The sequence below is a fragment of the Pelophylax lessonae genome (genome assembly GCF_965119305.1).
Source record: "Pelophylax lessonae genome assembly, chromosome: 1".
Classification (NCBI taxonomy): Eukaryota; Metazoa; Chordata; class Amphibia; order Anura; family Ranidae; genus Pelophylax; species Pelophylax lessonae.
In genome coordinates, this window is record NC_138768.1 from 125,329,286 (window position 1) to 125,349,264 (window position 19,979).

General features: G+C 49.1%; 1 protein-coding gene across 1 annotated transcript in view; it reads left to right on the forward strand.

Moving 5' to 3' along the window:
* The window catches only part of AP3B1 (adaptor related protein complex 3 subunit beta 1), a 553,719-nt gene that overhangs the window by 26,324 nt on the left and 507,416 nt on the right, over positions 1-19,979 (forward strand). Inside the window, exon 3 of the mRNA XM_082265474.1 lies at positions 8,395-8,469. Coding sequence (XP_082121600.1) covers positions 8,395-8,469 — 75 coding nt within the window. The remainder of the gene's footprint in view (positions 1-8,394; positions 8,470-19,979) is intronic.

Sequence of the window (19,979 nt, forward strand, 5' to 3'; positions counted from 1 at the left end):
TGTTTACTTGCTGCCTAATAAATCCTATCCACTTCCAGATGTCATTGTAATGTTGTTCATTTCACTTGTCAGTGATCTTTTTGCTATGGCTGATCAATGTATAATGTACTGTGTACATGACAACACAGCTTTGAATTCTGTAGCACGTGTTGTCAGCCCCGCCTACTTCATTTCCTAATCTCCTCCTTTGTGAACAAGCGAAGAACACAACACGTTTTCAGCTCACAAGATTTCCGGCAAAATTACCGGTAATATTTCCCTTTCGTTCATCGACGGACACAGCGCTCCATAAATCATAACTACAGGCTTATATCTCCATCTGCAGGAGTAGTACTAGGCAGAACTAAAAACTTGGCTATTCCCATGAGCCGTCCTCAGCTGGTATATAACCTCCTCTCTGCTTTAGGTATTCAGTTTGTTTCTCTCTTGTCAGGAGTAAAGACCTAGGCTCCCTGCTGGGAGCTTTTGGTCCTAGCATGGTTTGCTTTTTTCTACTTCCATGCATTATTTTGCTTTTCTTCTGGACATCTACAATGCCGAAATCTACAACTGCCAGGCTGGGCGATGGGCTTTATAATCTAGATCCAGTGGTTCCCCCCAGTCCAGCCAGCAAGCGCATGCAGACCGCAGCTATGCGCTAGGCCGGCTGCGTCATAGCCTTACAAAGGCTGTCCCGCGACTTAAATGTTATCGCAGGGTCGCTTACGACCGGGCGTTTTTCCGAGTCGCAGAGCCCCCTTGGCTGACAGCTCCCCCACTTCAGTGACGAGGAGTTCTGTCTGGAGTCTCACCCGCGCTATGGAGCAGTGAGTACAGTCCCCCCTTTCCCCCTTTGTGCGATTTGGGGTGGACACGGGTACCCTCCAGGGATGAGCAGGCTTGTCTGCGGGTTCCCTCCTTCCATCCTAAAAATCCCTCAGTTGAACTGGGTCCCCCCCCCCTCTGTTCCCAGACCTGAAGTCTGGTTTGGGTCCCAGAGGAGGCAGTGGAGGCCCCTGGGTGTCTCCCCTCCCATCCCCCCTCTGTAAAGTCCATGGGGTGCTGTATGACCTGCCCGGGCAGTATAGAGTGCAGTACCTGGTGGGTGTCAAGGACACTCTCTGTCCAATCTGACAAAGCTTGAGCTGTTTTGCAAAGAAGAATGGGCAAAAATGACACTCTAGATGTGCTAAGCTTTTAGAGACATCCCCATAAAGATTTGCAGCTGTAATTGCAACCAAATGTGGTTCTACAAAGTATTGATTAAGGGGGGCTGAATACAAATGCACGCCACACTTTTTCAGATATTTATTTGTAAAAAATTTGGAAAACCATTGATCATTTTACTTCCACTTCACAATTATGTGCCACTTTGTGTTGGTCTATTGCATAAAATCCCTATAAAATACATTTATATTTTTGGTTGTAACATGACAAAATGTAGAAAGTTTCAAGGGATATGAATACTTTTTCAAGGCACTGTGATTTAACTACTTGCCGACAGCCCGCTGCGGTTTTACTGCGGCAGGCTGGCTCGGCTGCGCGAACTGACGTAGCTCTAAGTTGGTAGCACGCGTGGTGCTGGAGGGCGAGTGCGTGCCGCCAGCGGGGTGTTCCCGTCCCCACTAGGCAGCTGGGAAGCCGATGCACGGGGCCGGCGGCTACGATTGCCACCGAGCGCCCACGATCGCTCCCTGCTGAGAGAGGACGGTCAGCTGTTGTAAACACAGCTAACCGTTCTTCTCTCACAAAACGCCTGTGATCCTTCTATATAGGATCACCGGTCTCTATGATCATTTCACAAACCCATCCCCCGTACAGTTAGTAAACACTCTCCTAGGCTAACCCTTTGTTCACCCCTAGGTTAACCCCTTCCCTGCCAATGTCATTATTACAGTAACAGTGCATATTTTTAGCACTGATTACTGTAGTAATGTCACTGGTTCCCCCCGCCCCCCCCCCCCCCCCCCAAAGTGTCAATGTCAGTTAAAGGTCCAATCTGCAGTCCCACTAAAAATCGCAGAATGCTGCCATTACTAGTAAAAAAAAAAAAGTAAATTCATCAAGGAACATAACTGGAGGTTTTTGTTTTCCCATTCAGTTTTTAATTCCGCATCTACTTTATTTACTAGTGGGAAAATTTGGATCCGTAAACCCCAAGGTGCTAGTTTGCCTTCGATGTATTTTGAGAAATATTTTTTGTTCCAAAATATTTTAGATTTCCTTTCCAACAGCCTACGCAATCTCATGAAAAAGTGGTCCAGAGTGATCCCTCCCATAGATGAGCTCTGGGCCTGATGGAATTGATCCATCATCCCGTCAAAATCTTGTCCACAATAGCCCGCCATGACACAACAGTAATGTAACAATGATCTATTAGCAAAACAGCCACTCTATGGCAAAAATTATAACAAAACAAAACTGAACAGGAAATTTTGATTTTTTTCTCCAGCAAAAATCGGAAAGTGGGAAATTAAATCCCTATATTGAATCCCTATATTTCCCCTACTTTGTAGACGCGATAACTTTTGCGCAAAGCAATCAAAATATGCTTATTGCAATTTTTTTTTTTTTTTTCCAACAATATGTTGCCGAATACAAATTGGTTGAAAAGGATGAAAAATTTTGATATTTATTTTTTTTTTATTGGAAATGTATAGCAGAATGTGAAAAATATTGTGGTTTTGTTTTTTTTTTCCCCCAGAATTGTCGCTCTTTTGTTTATAGCGCAAAAAATGAAAATCGCACAGGTGATCAAATTCCACCAAAAAGCCCTATTTGTGGGTAAAAAAAGAACATCAATTTTATTTTGGTACAGTGTCGCACAACCGCACAATTTTCCCTTAAACTAACCGTGCCGAATCGCAAAAAATGGCCTGGTCATTAAGGGGGCAAATCCTTTCTGGTCCAGAACTGGTTAACCAGCGCACATAAAAGTTGGCGTGGCACCTGACTTCAGTTAAATGGAGCAGTAAAGGTACCCTCAGTCAAAAAAAGTTTAATGGATAAGGTTCACCTTTTTTTTTTTATGCTGGTAAAGAAATGTGCGCTTGTGTTTTTTTTTTTTTTTTCTAAGGATCCTGCAGAGCATTGCACCCTCATTCAGCAGATTGTGGGTGCAATGCCAGGCTCCTGCGGACTATCAGGATAGCTGTCTGCTGTAGCTCCAATACAGGCAGGCAGGTACTTAATAGCGGGAAGATCAGTGTATTGCGAGAGTGCTCACCCACACCCTTACAGTTTGAGAACTGCAATAGCTGACGGTAGTTGTAGTCTGTTCATTTACAGGAAACTGACACTGCATTCAAATTGTAAAAGCGGGTGCCAAGAGGGGGAGCATGCTGAACATGTTACACCCTAAATATAGGTGTAACATGTTCAGACAGGTGAACTTAGCCTTTTAAAGCCTAGTACACACTAGTAGTTTTTTTTTTTTTTTTTCGTTCAACCTAGCAAGGCTCACTTGAAAAAAACTGACGGCTCAGGAGGAGCCACTGTACTAACTATGCAATGTTAGTACTGAGATCTCTGCTGCTGTTTTGTTGTGTTCTGACAGGCGGACACCCCCTTCCCTGCCAGAACACTCGGGTCAGCTCTCTCAGCCATTGCCTGAAAATGGTGATCGAGTGCCGATCGGCAGACCTTTTTCCCTCATGCCCCTTTCCACAGAAGCCAGCTACAGTACACATGGACCAAATGTCCGTATGTACTAGGCTTGAAGCGCTTACAGGTAAAATTATTTACTTGCTCAGCACCTCTTCTCTTGTTATTTCTATTATGTACCTATACCAGTCACTCTCCCTTTTTGTCAGTGATCTGGAAATCCTGTGTTTACGTTTGTGATATAACAGATGTTCCCAAACACCATTAATGCAAGGACGGTGGTCCTGGAGTCCTTTGTATTCCGGGTGGAGGTGGTTTTTGGGCGACGGACTAGCAAAAAGTGCCCCGCCACATCTATTTCATCAGATCCTGAATCTGATTCAGCGACACCCTGCTAGGTCAGCGACCACGCGCCCCCAATCTACAGATAGGATGATTCCTCCACATCTGCAACCGCGCACGAAAAGGCGCTGGTGGATGCACTGAATGTATCTGTTCGTGAGACCTTGAAGATGGACGCAGCTGCACTTGCGACGGGGGCGCAGGTTCCCTTTGGCACTCGCAGGCAATCCAGAGCAGCAAAGATGTTTCCTTTCCCTGCCTATTTTGACAGAATTGTCGTTAAAGAGAGGGGACAACCAAAGCGTCCCCTTGGGGTCCCTAAGCGATTTACTAGGCGTTAACCTTATCAGGAGTCTCTTATCAAGAAGTGGGCTATTCCACCGGTGGTGGGCCCTCCGGTTTCCAGGGTAAACAAGAGATCCATGATTCTGGTTAAAGAAACCCTTGCCTTTAAGGATCCAGCTGACCAGAAAGTGAAGGCCGTGGCCCGCAATATGTATACTCTGGCTGGTTCAGCACTGAGGCTGTTATTTATCATTGCCCTGGTGTCGCACACTCTGACCGAGTGGGCTAAGCTTTTACACCGCGACCTGGAAGGAGAACAGCTCCCCCCCTGCCTTTACTGAGCTGGCGGACCAGCTGGTCCAGGGGCTGCAGTTCATCTGTGATGCCTCTTTGGATGCGGCTCCCCTAGTGGCAAGGCTCTTTGTTTCGGCAGTGGTCCTAAGGCATGTTTTTTGGCTTGAATGCTGGTCTGCGGACCAGACTTCTAAAAAGGCCTTGACTGATCTCTGCTTTCAAGTGGATCGCCTGTTTGTGGCTACCCTGGGTGACCTCATTAAAGGTCTCACAGGGAAAGAGTACTTTTCTTCTGCAGGCTACTAAGGGCAAGGAACCTCGTCGTAGAGGTGTGCCCTCCTTCTCGGCTCATAAGAAGTTTTTTTTTTTTTTTTTTTTGTCCCTCAGGGTCGACTGACAAGGGCTCAAAGCCTTTCAGGGCCTCCTGGAGGATCCAGAGGAACCTGGTCTGGCAAGCTGAGAGCAGGCTTCTCCAGACCCACGGACAAGACTCCTCCTTCAGCATGATTGTGCACCCTTACCCATATCGGGGGTGGGGGGGACGTCTTCGCTGGTTTCCGGACTCGTGGACTTCCCTGGAACAAGACAAGTTCATTCTGTCCAGCTACAAGATCGAGTTTCCCTCTTGTCCCCCGGCAAGGTTCTTTCTTTCCAACATGCGCCTGTCCCTGGACGGCTTAAAGGGTCTATTTGGGGCAGTACAAGACCTGTTCAAAGGGTTAGTGTCCCGGTTCGGACTTTGGAAAGTTTTCAGGGTTTTTACTAAAACCTGTTTAAAGTTCCAAGGAAGGAAGGCAAGGTGCGTTCAATCCTGGACGTCAAGGCGCTGAACTGCTTTGTGCGGGTGCAGAAGTTCAGGTTAGAGTCCAGGTGGCATCCCTGCATCTTAATTTTCTTGCCTCTGTCGACATCAAGGATGCCTACCTTCACATTCCAATATGTGCAGGTCACCAGCGCTTCCTCTGCTTTGTCGTGGGAGAGGAGCATTATCCGTTTGTGGCGTTACCCTTTGGTCTCGCCTCTGCTCCTCGGGTCTTCACAAAAGTGTTAGCCCCGGTACTAGCATTGTTACGCCAACGGGGGATTGCGGTACTGGACTACCTGGATGACACTTACATGCGGGTGCTGGGCCTGATGGTGTCTATCTTCAAGGCGGTTCTGTTTGCACAGTTCCATACAAGGTCCCTGCAAAGGGAGATTCTGGCCAGATGGGACAAGACAACGCAGTTTCTGGAAATCTGATCCGGCGGAGTCGGGGAACTAAAGAGTCCCTGATATGGTGGCTTCATTCTCCTAAGCTTCGGCTGGGCAAATTCTTCCTCTCCTTGTATTGGATAGTGGTCCAGCTGGGGAGGCGTCCTCTGCAAAAAATCTGCTCAGGGGCTCTGGGCACTGGAAGAGTCCAGACTACCGATCAAGGTCTTGGAACTCTGAGCAATCAGACTGTGCCTGGACCATTGGACGGATCGTCTTCAGGGATGTCCAGTGCGCATTCAATCAAACAATGCCACAGACGTGGCTTATGTCAATCACCAAGGGGGCACAAAAAGTGTACTGGCGGCTCGGGAGGTAGCCTGCATTCTAAGGTGGGCGAAACAGTTAGTTCCAGCCCTCTCCCCGCATATACATTCCCGGGGTGAAATACTCGGATTACTTCAGTCAGCAGGGGTTTGGCCAAGGGAATGCTCCCTTCATCCGAAGGGGTTTCATCAGTTGTCTCCGATGGGGCATCCCTGAGTAGGATCTGTTGGCGTCTCGACTCAACAGCAGAGGTTTGTTGCTCGGTCACGGGTTCCTCTGGTGGCCACATGGGGTCAGTATCGTCTGATTTACGCCTTTCCTCCTCTCAAGCCTCTGCCAAGACTTCTACGCAGGATCAAGGCAGAAGGGATTCTGGTCATCTTAGGGGCTCTGGACTGGCCTCGCCGGGCCTGGTACGCCAGTCTGGTGCAGCTGAATGCCGACGTTCCTTGGAAACTTCCTCTCAGGAAGGATCTGCTGTCCCAAGGACTGATCTTCATCCTGCTTTACAGCTGCTGGATTTGACAACTTGGCTGTCGAATATCAGGTGCTGATGGATAGAGGTTTATCCAAGTCGGTGATTCCAATGCTATTAAAAGCCAGAAAATCTACTTCTAGGAAGATCTACCATCGTACGTGGAAGATTTACATTGTGTGGTGTGAGTCTCTTGGGGTTCATCATCACTCCTTCTCGGTGGCTTGGATCTTGACCTTCCTCCAATTGGGGGTTGAACAGAAGTTGGCCTTGAGTACCATCAAGGGTCAGGTGTCGGCATTGGCAGTCTTCTTCCAACGACCCTTGGCGACTCACCCCCTGGTGCGTACCTTTCTTCAGGGTATGCGACATTTGGTTCCTCCAGTGTGGTCTCCATTGCCGCCTTGGCACCTCAGTTTGCTACTTTCGGTCCTCCAGAAACCTCCTTTTGAGAATCTTCGGTAGATTCCCTTGCTTAAGATGTCTCAGAAGGTGGACTTTTTGGTGGCCATCACCTCTGCGCACAGAGTGTCGGAACTGGCGGCGTTATCCTGTCGTTCACCTTACTTGGTGATTCAGAGATAAGGTGGTTCTTTACCCCTGTCCATTGTCCCTGCCAAAGATGGTCTCGGAGTTTCATTTGAATGAAGACATTGTGTTGCCTTCCCTGTGTCCAGGCCAAAACATCCAAAGGAAATTGCCTTGCATGCTTTGGATGTGGTCTGGGCAATTAGGGTGTACCTTTGAGCTACAGAGTCTTTTAGGAAGTCAAACTCCCTATTTGTGCTCACGGATGGGCCTTGGAAAGGGCTGTCTGCTTCCTCTGCGACCATCTCCAGATGGATCAGACAGATGGTGATTCAGGCCTATTGCGTCAAGGGTCAAGTTCCTCCTCTCCCTGTCAAGGTGCACTCTACTCGGGCACTCAGTGCCTCCTGGCGTCAGCGACGCAGGTTTGCAAGGTGGCCACCTGGTTGTCAGTGCACACTTTCACAAAGTTCTATAAAGTGGATGTGTTGGCATCTGCGGATGCCTTCTTTGGCCACAATGTTTTGCAGGCTGTTGTTTAGAGGACTTGATCCTCTTTGAGGGTGTATTGTTTTTTTCAGATGGGCTCCAGTTGTTTTGGTTGAGAGCCTATTGCCTGGTTGGCTACTGTTTAGCCTTGGGAATTTTTTTGCTGTTCCCATCCCTCCTTTTTAACACTGCTTTGGGATGTCCCAATGGTTATGAAGATCAGGAGCTGTGTCCGTCAATTAACCAATGGGATTTTTGACTCATCGTAAAATCCATTTCTCTGATGTTCATTGATGGACACAGCACCCACCCCTCTGTGGAGTTGATTTTCTTCTGACACTGCTTGTCCCAAAACGGAGTACCTCTAGCAGGGAGAGGGAGTATACCTCCTGGGATTGCCCATAGGCGTAGCCAGAATCTTTCTTTTTCTGCCTAGTGTCCTACTCTTGTAGGGGGCAGTGTAACCCAATGGTTATGAAGATCAGGAGCTGTATCCATCAATGAACATCAGAGAAATGGATTTTACGGTAAGTCAAAAATCAGATTTTAGGCATCCTCTGTAACAAAAAATTGGAGTTGTATCTTGGTGCAGAGTTCTGGGAAAATCAGCCAATCGCACAAGCAGGAAATTACATTTTCTTGAGGCGTTCTGTACACAAACTGTGTACAGAATGTCTCCAGGTAGGCATGGTGCTTTGCATTTTACAGAAAATTACAGAGCTGCACATTGAAAGGGAAAGGTAATTTATTTTAATAACATCCAATTAAAATATGGCTTGTGTAGCAATAATATATGCTATATTTCTTATTTGCTATTTTTTTCCTATGAAAAATAAGTTACTAATATCACTTTTTTTTTGTTTTTTTTTTGTTTTTAGATGATTTCAAATGGAAAAAATGCCTCAGAGTTGTTTCCCGCTGTTGTTAAAAATGTTGCCAGCAAAAATCTTGAGGTAAGCAAAATGTAGTTTTGTTATATGCAGCACTTTGGAGAGAGGTTTAGTAATGAGGAAATACAGCAGAGTTGCACTTGTTTTATGGAATTTCTTAAGCCCCCGTTCACATTAGGTCGCTCCGACTTAGGGGGCGACCTGTGAAGTCACGTGCAGCGCGACCTCGGCGCGACTTGCACGGACTTCATAACATGAATGTCTATGCAAGTCGCCTCCAGGTCGCCCCGAAGTAGTACAGGACCCTTTTTCTAAGTCGGAGCGACTTGTGTCGCTCCTATTAGAACGGCTCCTGTACTACACAGTGGGAGTGTGAGGACCACGACTTGTCAGTCTGATAAGTCGCCTGACAAGTCGGATCAATGTGAATGGACACTTACTTTGACATTCCAATCAGTTAAAATTATGTAATCAACATAGAGGCCTACATAATTTATTTTTTGTTCATTGATGGACACGGCGCCTTATCTTCTTGACCATTGCGTTTTACTGCCCCCCTACAAAAGTCCCAGGGGATGTACTCCCACTCTCAGCTACAGGCACTTCAACAGTCTTGTTACCTTACTTTTATGTCCAGGGCCAATTCACTTTGAGTACTGGCAGCCAATTCATTTGTGTACTGTATATATGCTTTAGGAATGCTGGGACAGACCTCCAGGCCGTTTATCTTAATAAAATGGCTAGGGATAATTGGCCTGGTAACAGTCCCAGGAAGTATACATGACCCCCCCCCCCCACCCCCCCTTCCCCTGCTATAGGTACTAGGAGTAAGGACCTAGTTCCTTGCTGGGATCTCTGGTCCTGGCAATTTTTTTCCTTTTTAAATGGAATGTTTTCCTATCTTTGTTTTATTCCTGTGAGAATCTTCATTCAACTGCCAGACTTGGCTACACACCGGAAAATCTAGATCAAGAGGGCCCCCCAAGTCTGGCCAATGAGCGTGCACATGCCTCAGCTCTGGGCTTGGGTTGGCAGCGACATAGCCCCACTGGACGGGGGCTGGCCTGCGAGTTAAAAGTCTCGCTTTGGCCTGGGTCGCAACGTTCCTCCAGGCCGACAGCCACCCACATTCTTATGGAGCGGTGGTCTGTCAGGAGCAATGCCCACCCTTTTTCTGGTATGGTAAGTAGCTGTCCCCCCTGAAGGGTTTTGAGGTGGACATGGGCCCCTCCCTGGGACGGTGGGACTCCCAGGCTCCCCCCCGGCCCCTCTAAAATTTCGGTGGTCACTGTGGGTCTATTCCAGGTGAGCTTAGTATATAGCTCCCCCTGCCCTCCCCTGCCTCATCAGATCCTGAATCTGTTGCGGTGGACGTGAGTCATCCTACTGGGTCGGCGTCCACGCACCCTGAATGCTCAGATAGTGAGGATGATTCCTCTTCTCTAGCAGCGCATGGAAAGGCGCTGGTGGATGCACAAATTGTGTCAGTGCGTGAAACTTTAAAAAATGGAGGATGCAGCTGATGCTGCGTTAGAGGCGCCGGTCCATTTTGGCACCCACAGGCCCTCCAAAGCGACGAGGGTGTTTCCCTTTTCTGCTTACTCTGACAACATTGTCACAAAACAGTGGGGTTCTCCAAAACACATCCTTGTGGCCCCTAAGCATTTTGCTATGCGGTATCCTTAAAAAGTGGGCGGTCCCACCTGTAGTGGACTCACCGGTTTCCAGGTTAAATAAAGCTACCCAAATTCCGGTTGAGTTCCCCGGCCTTTAAAGATCCGGCTGATAGGCGGGCGGAGGCTCTGGCCCGCCATATGTTCACTGTGGCTGGTTCGGCACTTAGGCTGGTATTTACTATCGCCCTGGTGTCACAAACTCTGACCGAGTGGGCTAAACTTTTACAACAGTACCTGGAGGGGAAACCATTCCCCCCTACTTTTGCGGAGCTGGCAGATCAGTTGGCCCAGGGGCTACAGTTTATCTGTGGTGCCTCTTTGGATGCGGTTCCTTTGATTGCTAAGCTGTCTGTATCAGCAGTGGTCCTTCTGAGTATTATCTGGCTGAAATGCTGTCTGCGGACCAGACTTCTAAGTAGACTTTATCTGATCTCCCTCTTGTAGGGGATTGTCTGTTTGGAGCTACCTTGGATGACATCATTAATGGTCTCACAGGGGAGAAAAGTACTCTTCTTCCACAGGCTACTAAGGGCAAGGAGCCCCGTCATATATGTGGTCCATTCTTCTCAGCTCATAAGAGGCCTTTTTGTCCCTCAGGGTCTCAAGACAAGGGATCAAAGCCCTTCAGGGCCTCCACGGGAGGTTCCAAGAGGACCTGGTCTGTTAAGCCACGAGCAGGCTCTTCCAGACCGGCAGCCAAGGCTTCCTCTACATGGAGGGGCACCCCCACCCATATCTGGGGTGGGGGGGACGTCTTTGCTGGTTTCCAGATCCGTGGACCTCCCTAGTACAGGAAAAGTGGGTCCACAAAGTCAATTGGTCTGGCTACAAGATCGAGTTTCGGTCCCATCCTCCGAAAAGGTTCTTCCCTTCCAACCTGCACTTGTCCCCAATCGCTTACGGGGTCTCTTTGGGGCAGTGAAAGACTTGCTACTTCAAGGGGTGATTATTCCGGTTCTGACTTTGGAACGTTTTCAGGGGTTTTACTCAAACCTGTTTACATTTCCCAGGAAGGAAGGCCAGGTAAGTCCAATTCTGGACCTCAAGGCGCTAAACTGCTTTATGCGGGTACCTAGGTTCCGAATGGAGTCCATTTGCATGGTAGTGGCGTCCCTACATCAGGAGGATTTCCTCCGCTTTGCTGTGGGCAAGGAGACATTATCAGTTTGTTGCGTTTCCCCTTGGTCTCGCCTCCGCTCCTTGGGACTTCACAAAAGTGTTAGCCCCGATGCTAGCATTGTTGCGCCAGTGGGGGATCACGGTACTGGGGTACCTGGACGATCCACTTCTGCGAGCGAAGCCTCCGACTGCTCTGATGGACAACTTGGAGATTACTCTATGAACTAGGGTACTTAGGGAGTTTGGTTGGTTTCTGAACCTTCAGAAGTCTGCTCTGGTTCTGTCCACAAGACAGGACTATCTGGATCTGACTCTGCCTCAGCCAGAGTGTTTCTTCCTCTGGAATAACTCCAGACATTGCATGAGGCAATTCAGCTTCTGTTGTGAAAAATGGTGTATCAGGTGTGCTAAACTTTTAAATAATGTGTCTAAAGATACATATATTGGTAAATCAACAAAAATGGTGATGATATAGAAAGACAAACCCATACAGACTTAAATAAACAATAAATGCTAAATCAGGTTTGACAACGTGATGACAAACAATCTGTCAATCTAAGAAAGTAAATCCATAAGGTGTAAGATAAATGTCCAAAATTGTGTTCAACTGACATGCATGTGAACAAAATCCAACGGTGCAAAATCCAAAATAAATGTGAGCAGTGAAGCCTCCACCGTATTCGGATAAGCCCCTTACCAGATGAAAAAAAACACAAGGGCATGTGTGTTATCAAGATCCCAACAAATACCAGGAAAATTGGGTACACCCACCGCACACCTTCACACAAGGAATAAGGTCAGCCTCTTACCAGATAACATGTATTTATAGGCATGAGAGGGTGTAGAATATCTGCATTGGCAGCTTGCTGTGGTCGCTGGGATCTTTACAGTTCTGGTCCTTAGGAAGTAGTCCCCCCGGTGGCCATAAAAGAAATCACTGATAGTGTAGTACTTTCAACAATATTTATTATAAAAAGGTAATGCACTTACAGTAAGTCGCTTCATATATGGCATCAAATAGAGTGAAAATCCCGGAGGTGAGATGTTAGAGAGCCGTGGCCGCCTGCAGTGAGGTCCGAGGCGATGGATCGTGACGTTGCGGCGCTCCTCTCTAACGCGTTTTCTCCTCAACGGACGTCAACTGAGACTGGAGAATTCGTTGCGGCGCTCCTCTCTGATGCGTTTCCTCCTCGACAGACGTAAGACTGGAGAATTCTTCTCAATATGTAGAAATTTAGATTTTTTTTTTTTTTAATTTTTATTGAATGTATTCTAGCAGAAAGTAAAAGATGCTTTGCTTTTTTTTTTTTTTTTTTTTCAAGTGGACCATCTCGCTAGGACGCAAATGACCTGGGACGCCCTGAGTAGCAGCGTACCCCCCTTGCTGGCAGCACCCCCCCACCCTGGATGGGAGGTAGTCTGTTCGGGGGGGTCTGTGGTGTCTGTCCTGGTGGGGACCCTCCGATGCCTTTTGTCTGAGAACCCCACTGTGGCGCCATTTTCCTGTAGATTCGTGCTCAGCTTTTCTCATTGTAATTGCATGGGCAGCCATTTTCTGTCAGTTCCCCATAGGAATGCATGGGGTGGCCATTTTTTTGTAGTCCATGATCGCTGGACAAGCAAGACACACTACAGACTCAGCTATGACACAGGTGTTTTTTTTTTCTACTTCCTGTGTCAGATTGTTTTTCCTTCCTGATGCACAGAATGTTCCTGCAATTCATCTGAGCGGTTTGGTAATGTGTTTGGGGTCTCTTGTAGGTATTCTTCACTCACTGAAAGACTTTGTTAGGCTGGGACTTGCATACCACTATTGCAGCGGTGCGATCGCGTTTTTGCGACCCTTTTAAAGTGACAGTGCATCTTTTTATTTTAAGTGTAAATGGAGCCCCAGGACAAAATTTCACCTACAGACCCCCTCAGTACGGCTGAGGAACCCTCTGGGAGTCGTAGCCCCTGTCTGCTTTTACAGCAGTTTTGGAAAGCCTTGTGTCAAAAATGGATTTAGTGTTAAACGCTGCCAGCCGTAAGCGCCCTTTGCCTTCACCTCCATCTGTAGTATCCTCAGGTTCTGAGGCAGATATGGGTGCCACAGAGGCACCCCACCTTGGTGGATCTGTGTCCTTGCATTCTGAGGGCGAAGAGGACATGTACTTGTCAGCCACCACACGGGAAAGCACTTCATTTCCCTGTCCGGAACTTTTTACAATATTGTCAATGAACTGTGGGGAGCCCATCAGGCACATATTAGTGGTGCCCAAGCATTTTAAATGCTGTTACCCCTTTGTGGATGTGATTTCCACTCAAACTGTGCCACCAAAGGTGGATCATACTGTTTCCAGACTGAATAAGTCTGTTGTCCTGGTGGAAGAATACCCGTCCTTTACGGACCCCGTTGAGAGATGGATTGATTCTCTGTCCCACCATTTACATGTGTTGGCGGGGTCAATATTAAAACCAATATTTGTGACCACCCTGGTGTCAGGCTATCACTGAATGGGTGAATGTACTTAAAGGTCACATGGAAACGGAACGGATTTAGCTAACGGATCAAATGGCTCAAGCCCTGCTGTATATATGTGATGTGTCGCTGGATGCTGCTCCCCTGGTGGCCAGTCTCGGCAGTGGGGATTGCTATTAGATGCATGGTGTGGTTAAAGAGCTGGTCTGTGGACCAGGCTTCCAAAAAGGCTCTTTCTCTTACGTCCTCCGACAGTCGCCGCCTCTCCATATTCGTCACAATGGGGTAATTGACCTTTGCTCCGTAGGAGTAGCTAGGCAAGAGAATATGTCAATATTAAAGCTTTTAGCATATCCCACCCCCAGGGGGTGGTCCCCTCAGTCAATACCCTCCTGCTTCCTGTATCCATACCTCAGTTTCATTGTCTAGCTTTCAGGAGTTAGCAGGCTGTTTCTGTGCTGGGGCTTTTTTGCCTCAGCCTTTATCGTCTTTTTGATTTTATTTGAGTGTTTTTCTCTATCTTTACTTAGCTGTTTGTTTCTTCAGCTTTAGTTACTTCTTCTGATGAAGAGGATCGTGCGGGCTGGGTCTCGGGCTGGCCCCCCTGGTCGCAGGTTGTGGGTCAGTGGCTTCCCAGCCTGCCATTGAGCGTTCAGTCAGGTTTTTTTCCTGGCATGTGTGAACGACCCATCCCTGTTCGCTGCAGGGATGCTGCGGTGAGGTGGCTACCTCACTGGACACCATGCAGTTTCGCACCGCAGTTCTGTTGCGTCCTGGCTGCGACTCTCCCTGTCCTCTGTGCAGCGGCTTGATCGCTTGGGCGGGCTCCCCACGCCATTCAGAAGGTAAGTGTATCTGTGTGGGGACCTGTCTGTTTAGTGGGTGTCAGTCTGGGACTGTGTAATCCTGCTTCTGTACACACATTGGGCTCCCTGTCTGTTTTTTGCTGCTTCTGTGGGCTGCACGGAGGGGGGCCATCCTGCACTGTTTCTGTGTTTCAGACTGTGTGCTTTTTTTGCTGTGTGACAGGCTGTATGCTGCGGGGCATGTTGTGACCATGTTGTGCATACATACAGCGGCCGCTGCTGCGGTCCGCCGTTTATTTAATATACTGCAGGCGTGTGATGGTGTTTTACTGTGTGCGGGGAGCGGTGTTTTTGGCGCCAAGCGCCGCCATTTTGGCGGCGATCGCTCCAGCCTCATGATAAGCACTGCAGGATCTCTGCCTTTACTTCCTCCTCTGGCGGCCATTTTTTTTTTTTTGTAGCCTTCCATAGGCTTTATAGGAGCGGCCTTGATTGAATCACTTCCTTTTCCCTGGGCACACCAATCGATACAGCAGCAGCAGTGATCTCTCCAGGTTTTTACCCTCTTTATTCCTGTATTCCTTGCCTGAGTTTGTACTTTTCCCTGTGGGGGTCGGCTTGTGCTGGTGTGTGTGTGCGGTGGGCTGCGCTCGCCGCGCTTTTAAAGGGGCAGTTACCCTTTTTTATCCTGCAAACTTTTGGGGGCATGGATTCTCAGGAAAGCAAATTTCCTCCCACTTTACTGGGAGGCCAAGGGGCTGCTGCTGTTCCCCTGAGGGGGGCGATTTGGCCACCATTGTGGCTAACCTGGCTGCTCAGGTACAGATGCTTGTGACTGCTCAATCCACAAAACAGCCCAGAGTTTCAATCTCCTCTGATTCAGAGGGCGATGGTGATGGGGCTGCTATGGCTGGGGTCCCGTTCATCCCTGGACTTTGCAGGGTCGGAAGGGGAGGCAGAGGTTGAAGGGGTTGATGATTCCCCCCCCCCCCCCGGCTCATCTGAAGAGCTTGCAATCATGGATGAATTGGTTGCTTCTATCAAACAAACGCTGCATTTACAGGATGAACCGTGTCCGCCTGCCGTAATGGCTTCTTATGGGACGCAGCGGAGACGCAAAACATTGCAGGTTTTTCCTTGCACTGAGGATTTTCAGCGCACTGTTAGTGAACAATGGCGCAATCTAAAAAAGCCTTTTGCTGTGCCAAGTAGGTTCAAGCTGCGTTATCCTTTCACGCCCGCCACTGATGAACGCTGGTGTGTACCACCTCCGGTGGATCACGCGGTGGCGGTTTTGAATAAATCCACTGCGATTCCGGCAGAGGATACCCCGGTGTTCCGGGACCCTACGGACAGGAGACTGGAGTCTCTTGGCCGCCATACTTACTCGGTTACCGGTTCCATGCTGAAAGCTATTTTTGCTTCCCTTATGGCAGCTCAGGCTGTCGCGGATTGGACGCAGGTACTCAGGCGCGTCCTGGTGGCTGATTCTGCCCCGCCGACAACATTGGCTATGGTGGATCAGATTCATCAGGGTGTCATGTATTTGTGTGATGCGGAATTGGATGTAATTCCTTTGGCTGCACGTGTGCACAGCGTGGCGGTGTTGACACGCCGTTTGATTTGGCTGAAATGTTGGTCTGTGGACCAATCTTCTCGCAAGACTTTGGCTAATTTGCCCTATACGGGATCTCGCCTTTTTGGCGACTCACTGGATACGCTGATTAAGGGGATCTCTGGGGGTAAGAGCACGCTCTTGCCCCAATCTCACAAGGCTAAGGGTGCTCAAGGTAAGAAGCATGCTTCGTTTAGGCCCTCTCAGGGGTCCTTTCGTGCCTTTCGGTCGCACTATAAGGGCAAACCCTTCAAGGGTCAAGGCTCCCAAAATAAACCGTGGGCAGGTAAGCAGAAGTCCGGCCAGTCCGGGTCCGCTGCCCATAACAGCGTGGCCTGAAGGGACGCCCTCACCCAGTTCTGGGGTGGGGGGACGTTTGCTCGGTTTTCTTCAACCCTGGCTGGCCCGCGTTCGGGACAGGTGGGTTCAGGAGATCGTTCGGTCCGGGTACAAGATCGAGTTCCTGTCTCGGCCGGCGAACAGGTTTTTTCCCTCAAATCTTCAACTGTCTCCGGAGCGTTTGCGGCATCTGCACCTGGCGGTGCGGGACCTGCGGGCTCAGGGAGTGGTGGTTCCGGTGCCTCATCGGGACAGATTTTGGGGGTTTTATTCAAATCTGTTCACTGTGCCCAGAAAGGAGGGCAAAGTACGTCCGATTCTGGACTTGAAATCTCTGAACCGCTTTGTGCGGGTTCGCAAGTTCCGCATGGAATCCCTGCGCTCGGTGGTGGCTGCTCTAGTTCCGGGAGAATTCATGGCATCCATCGACTTGAAGGATGCGTATCTTCACATCCCCATTTTCGAGGGTCACCAGAGGTACCTTCGATTCGCCATTGCGGAGGATCATTACCAATTCGTGGCGTTACCCTTCGGTCTCGCTTCGGCTCCGCGGGTGTTCACCAAGGTGCTTGAGTTTGGTTGGACGATAAACTTCCCAAAATCGACGATGTGCCCGTCGGTTCGTCTTCCCTATCTGGGAATGATCCTGGACTCTGTTCAGGCGAAGGTCTTCCTACCGGAGGACAAGCTCAGGACACTTCAGGACGAAGTCAGGTCCCTTCGGGACGTTCCGTGCTCATCCCTCCGGACGGGCATGCGGTGTCTAGGTTTGATGGTCTCGGCTTTCGAGGCGATTCCCTTTGCCCAGTTTCACACGAGGGGTCTCCAGGCGGAGATCCTGTCCAGGTGGGACGGGCGACCAAATCTCTGGATCTTCAGATCTCGTTGAGTCCTCGCACCAGAAGGGATCTTCTGTGGTGGCTCCAGTCCCCCCGGCGGTGTCGGGGGGCAAGACTTTTCGTCCGCTTTCATGGACTGTGATCACCACGGATGCCAGCCTGTCGGGCTGGGGTGGTGTTCTGGGCGTTCTGTCCGCCCAGGGTACTTGGTCGGAGGGGAATCCTCCCTTCCGATCAACATTCTGGAATTGCGGGCGATAAATCTCTGTCTTCGACGTTGGACGGACAGGCTTCAGGGCCGTCCGGTTCGGGTGCAGACGGACAATGCCACAGCGGTGGCCTACATCAACCACCAAGGGGGCACCAGGAGTGCCCGAGCGGCTCGGGAAGTGGCCGATATTCTGTCCTGGGCCGAGACGCATGTCCCGGCGATCACGGCGGTTCACATTCCGGGGATGGAGAACTGGCAAGCGGATTATCTGAGTCGCCAGTCTCTGGACCAGGGGGAATGGTCGCTCCACCTGGATGTCTTCCAGATGTTGTGCGGGAAGTGGGGTCTCCCAGATGTGGACCTGTTCGCGTCTCGTCTGAACAACAAGGTGGAAAGGTTCGTGGCAAGGACGCGCGATCCTCGGGCAGACGCGTCAGACGCGTTAGTGGCTCCGTGGCATCAGTATCGACTGATGTATGCATTCCCACCGATTCAGTTGCTATGCCGGTTCCTTCGCAGGTTGTCCTCGGAACCGCTCACGGTGATTCTGGTGGCGCCAGACTGGCCCCGCCGGTCTTGGTACGCAGACCTTGTGAATCTGGCGGTTGACGCTCCATGGCGTCTGCCTCTTCGAGAAGATCTTCTGTCTCAAGGACCGATATTCCATCCTGCTTTACAGTCGCTGGCTTTGACGGCCTGGCTGTTGAAACCGAGGTCCTGAAGGATAGGGGTCTCTCCCCGGAGGTCATTCATACTTTGATCAATGCTAGAAAGGCCAGTAAGAGAAAGGACAAGACGGGAAGATATTCCTTTCGGAACTACCAGGACAAAAATCAAAGAAGGCCTTTCAAGGGACAGGCCAGGAGAAGGGGTCCTGAAAAGGGAAAACAAGGAACCAACTTATTGTTCCTTAAACCTGGACCTAAATCCAAAGAAACCAACTGACGCCAGCATCAGGGTAGGGGGCAGACTGACCCATTTTGCTTCTCAATGGGAAAACATCTCTGCCAGCCCCTACATTCTCCAGATAATTCGGGAAGGGTACCGACTGGAGTTTGCCTCACAGCCGGTGCCAGAAATAACAGTGACCTATCCCTCAAAAATAGAAAAAAAGAGGAAGGCACTGTTAGAGGGTATTCAGGAACTAGCGGAGCAGAGGGTAATTTCACCTGTACCAAAGGGTCAGGCATTCCAAGGCTTTTACTCCCACATATTTGTGGTGCCAAAACCCTCAGGAAAATTCCGACTAGTCCTAAACCTCAAGAAATTAAACAAATTTCTGATATACAAAAAGTTCTCCATGGAGAACATTTATGCGGTCAGAAAAAATTTGTGCCAGAATGTCTTTATGACAACATTGGATTTAAGAGATGCTTACCTACATGTCCCAATTTATCCGGAACATCAAGCATTTCTCAGATTCGCCATTGTCACGGAAGAAGGAACTGCACATTGGCAGTTCAGAGCCCTTCCTTTTGGCTTGGCAACAAGTCCAAGGATCTTTACAAAAATCTTGGCCGAAGTAGTAGGCCATCTTCACCTACAAGGCCTAAGTTTGATCCCGTATCTGGACAATATGTTGATCTTTGCAAGATCAGAAAAACAGGCTATGGCAGACACCCAAAAGGTGATGTCAGTTCTTCAAGCGGTAGAATGGCTATTAAATTTGGAGAAATCCTCAATACAGCCAGCACAGGTCCAAGTGTATCTAGGATACAAAATAGATACCAGACTCAAAAAAACTTTTTCTCCCAAGGAAAAAGGTGGAAAAAGTGCTCTCAGCGGTAAGAGGCATCTGCTCTCATCCTTGGTGTTCCAGGAGACAGATCATGCGAGTTCTAGTGCTAATGACAGCGTGTATTCCAGCTGTAGAGTGGGCCCAACTACATTCAAGAGACCTCCAATTTTTTCACCTGGCCTCTTGGAACAAGAGACAGGACTCCATAGACGAGAAAATTACACTGTCCCCGCAAGTAATTTTGTCACTGAAATGGTGGACAGTCCCCCAAAACCTAGAGAAGGGGCGACTATGGGGTCAAGAGCTGCCCATAAAAATGACCACGGACACAAGTTCCGAGGGGTGGGGAGCTCACCTAAAAGAAGCACGGACCCAGGGTACCTGGGATTCGAAGCTGAGTCAAGCCTCCTCCAATTACAGAGAACTGAAGGCTGTGGAAAAGGCCTTAAAAGCCTTGGAAAAGGACATTCTAGGGAAAGAAGTCCAGGTCCATTCAGACAATGCTACAGCAGTAGCTTACCTGAATCATCAGGGGGGGACCAGATCAAGCTCTCTAAGTTTAGCACAGGAAACACTGAGCTGGGCAGAAAAGAGAGTAATCTCCCTATCAGCCATGTACATAAAAGGGAAGGACAACTGGGAAGCGGACTTCCTCAGTCGTCATCACATCAGACAGGCAGAATGGGAATTGAACCCCATAATTTTTCAACGCCTAGTCCAAAAATTTGGGCAGCCAGAAGTGGACATGTTTGCCACTCAGCAGAACCGA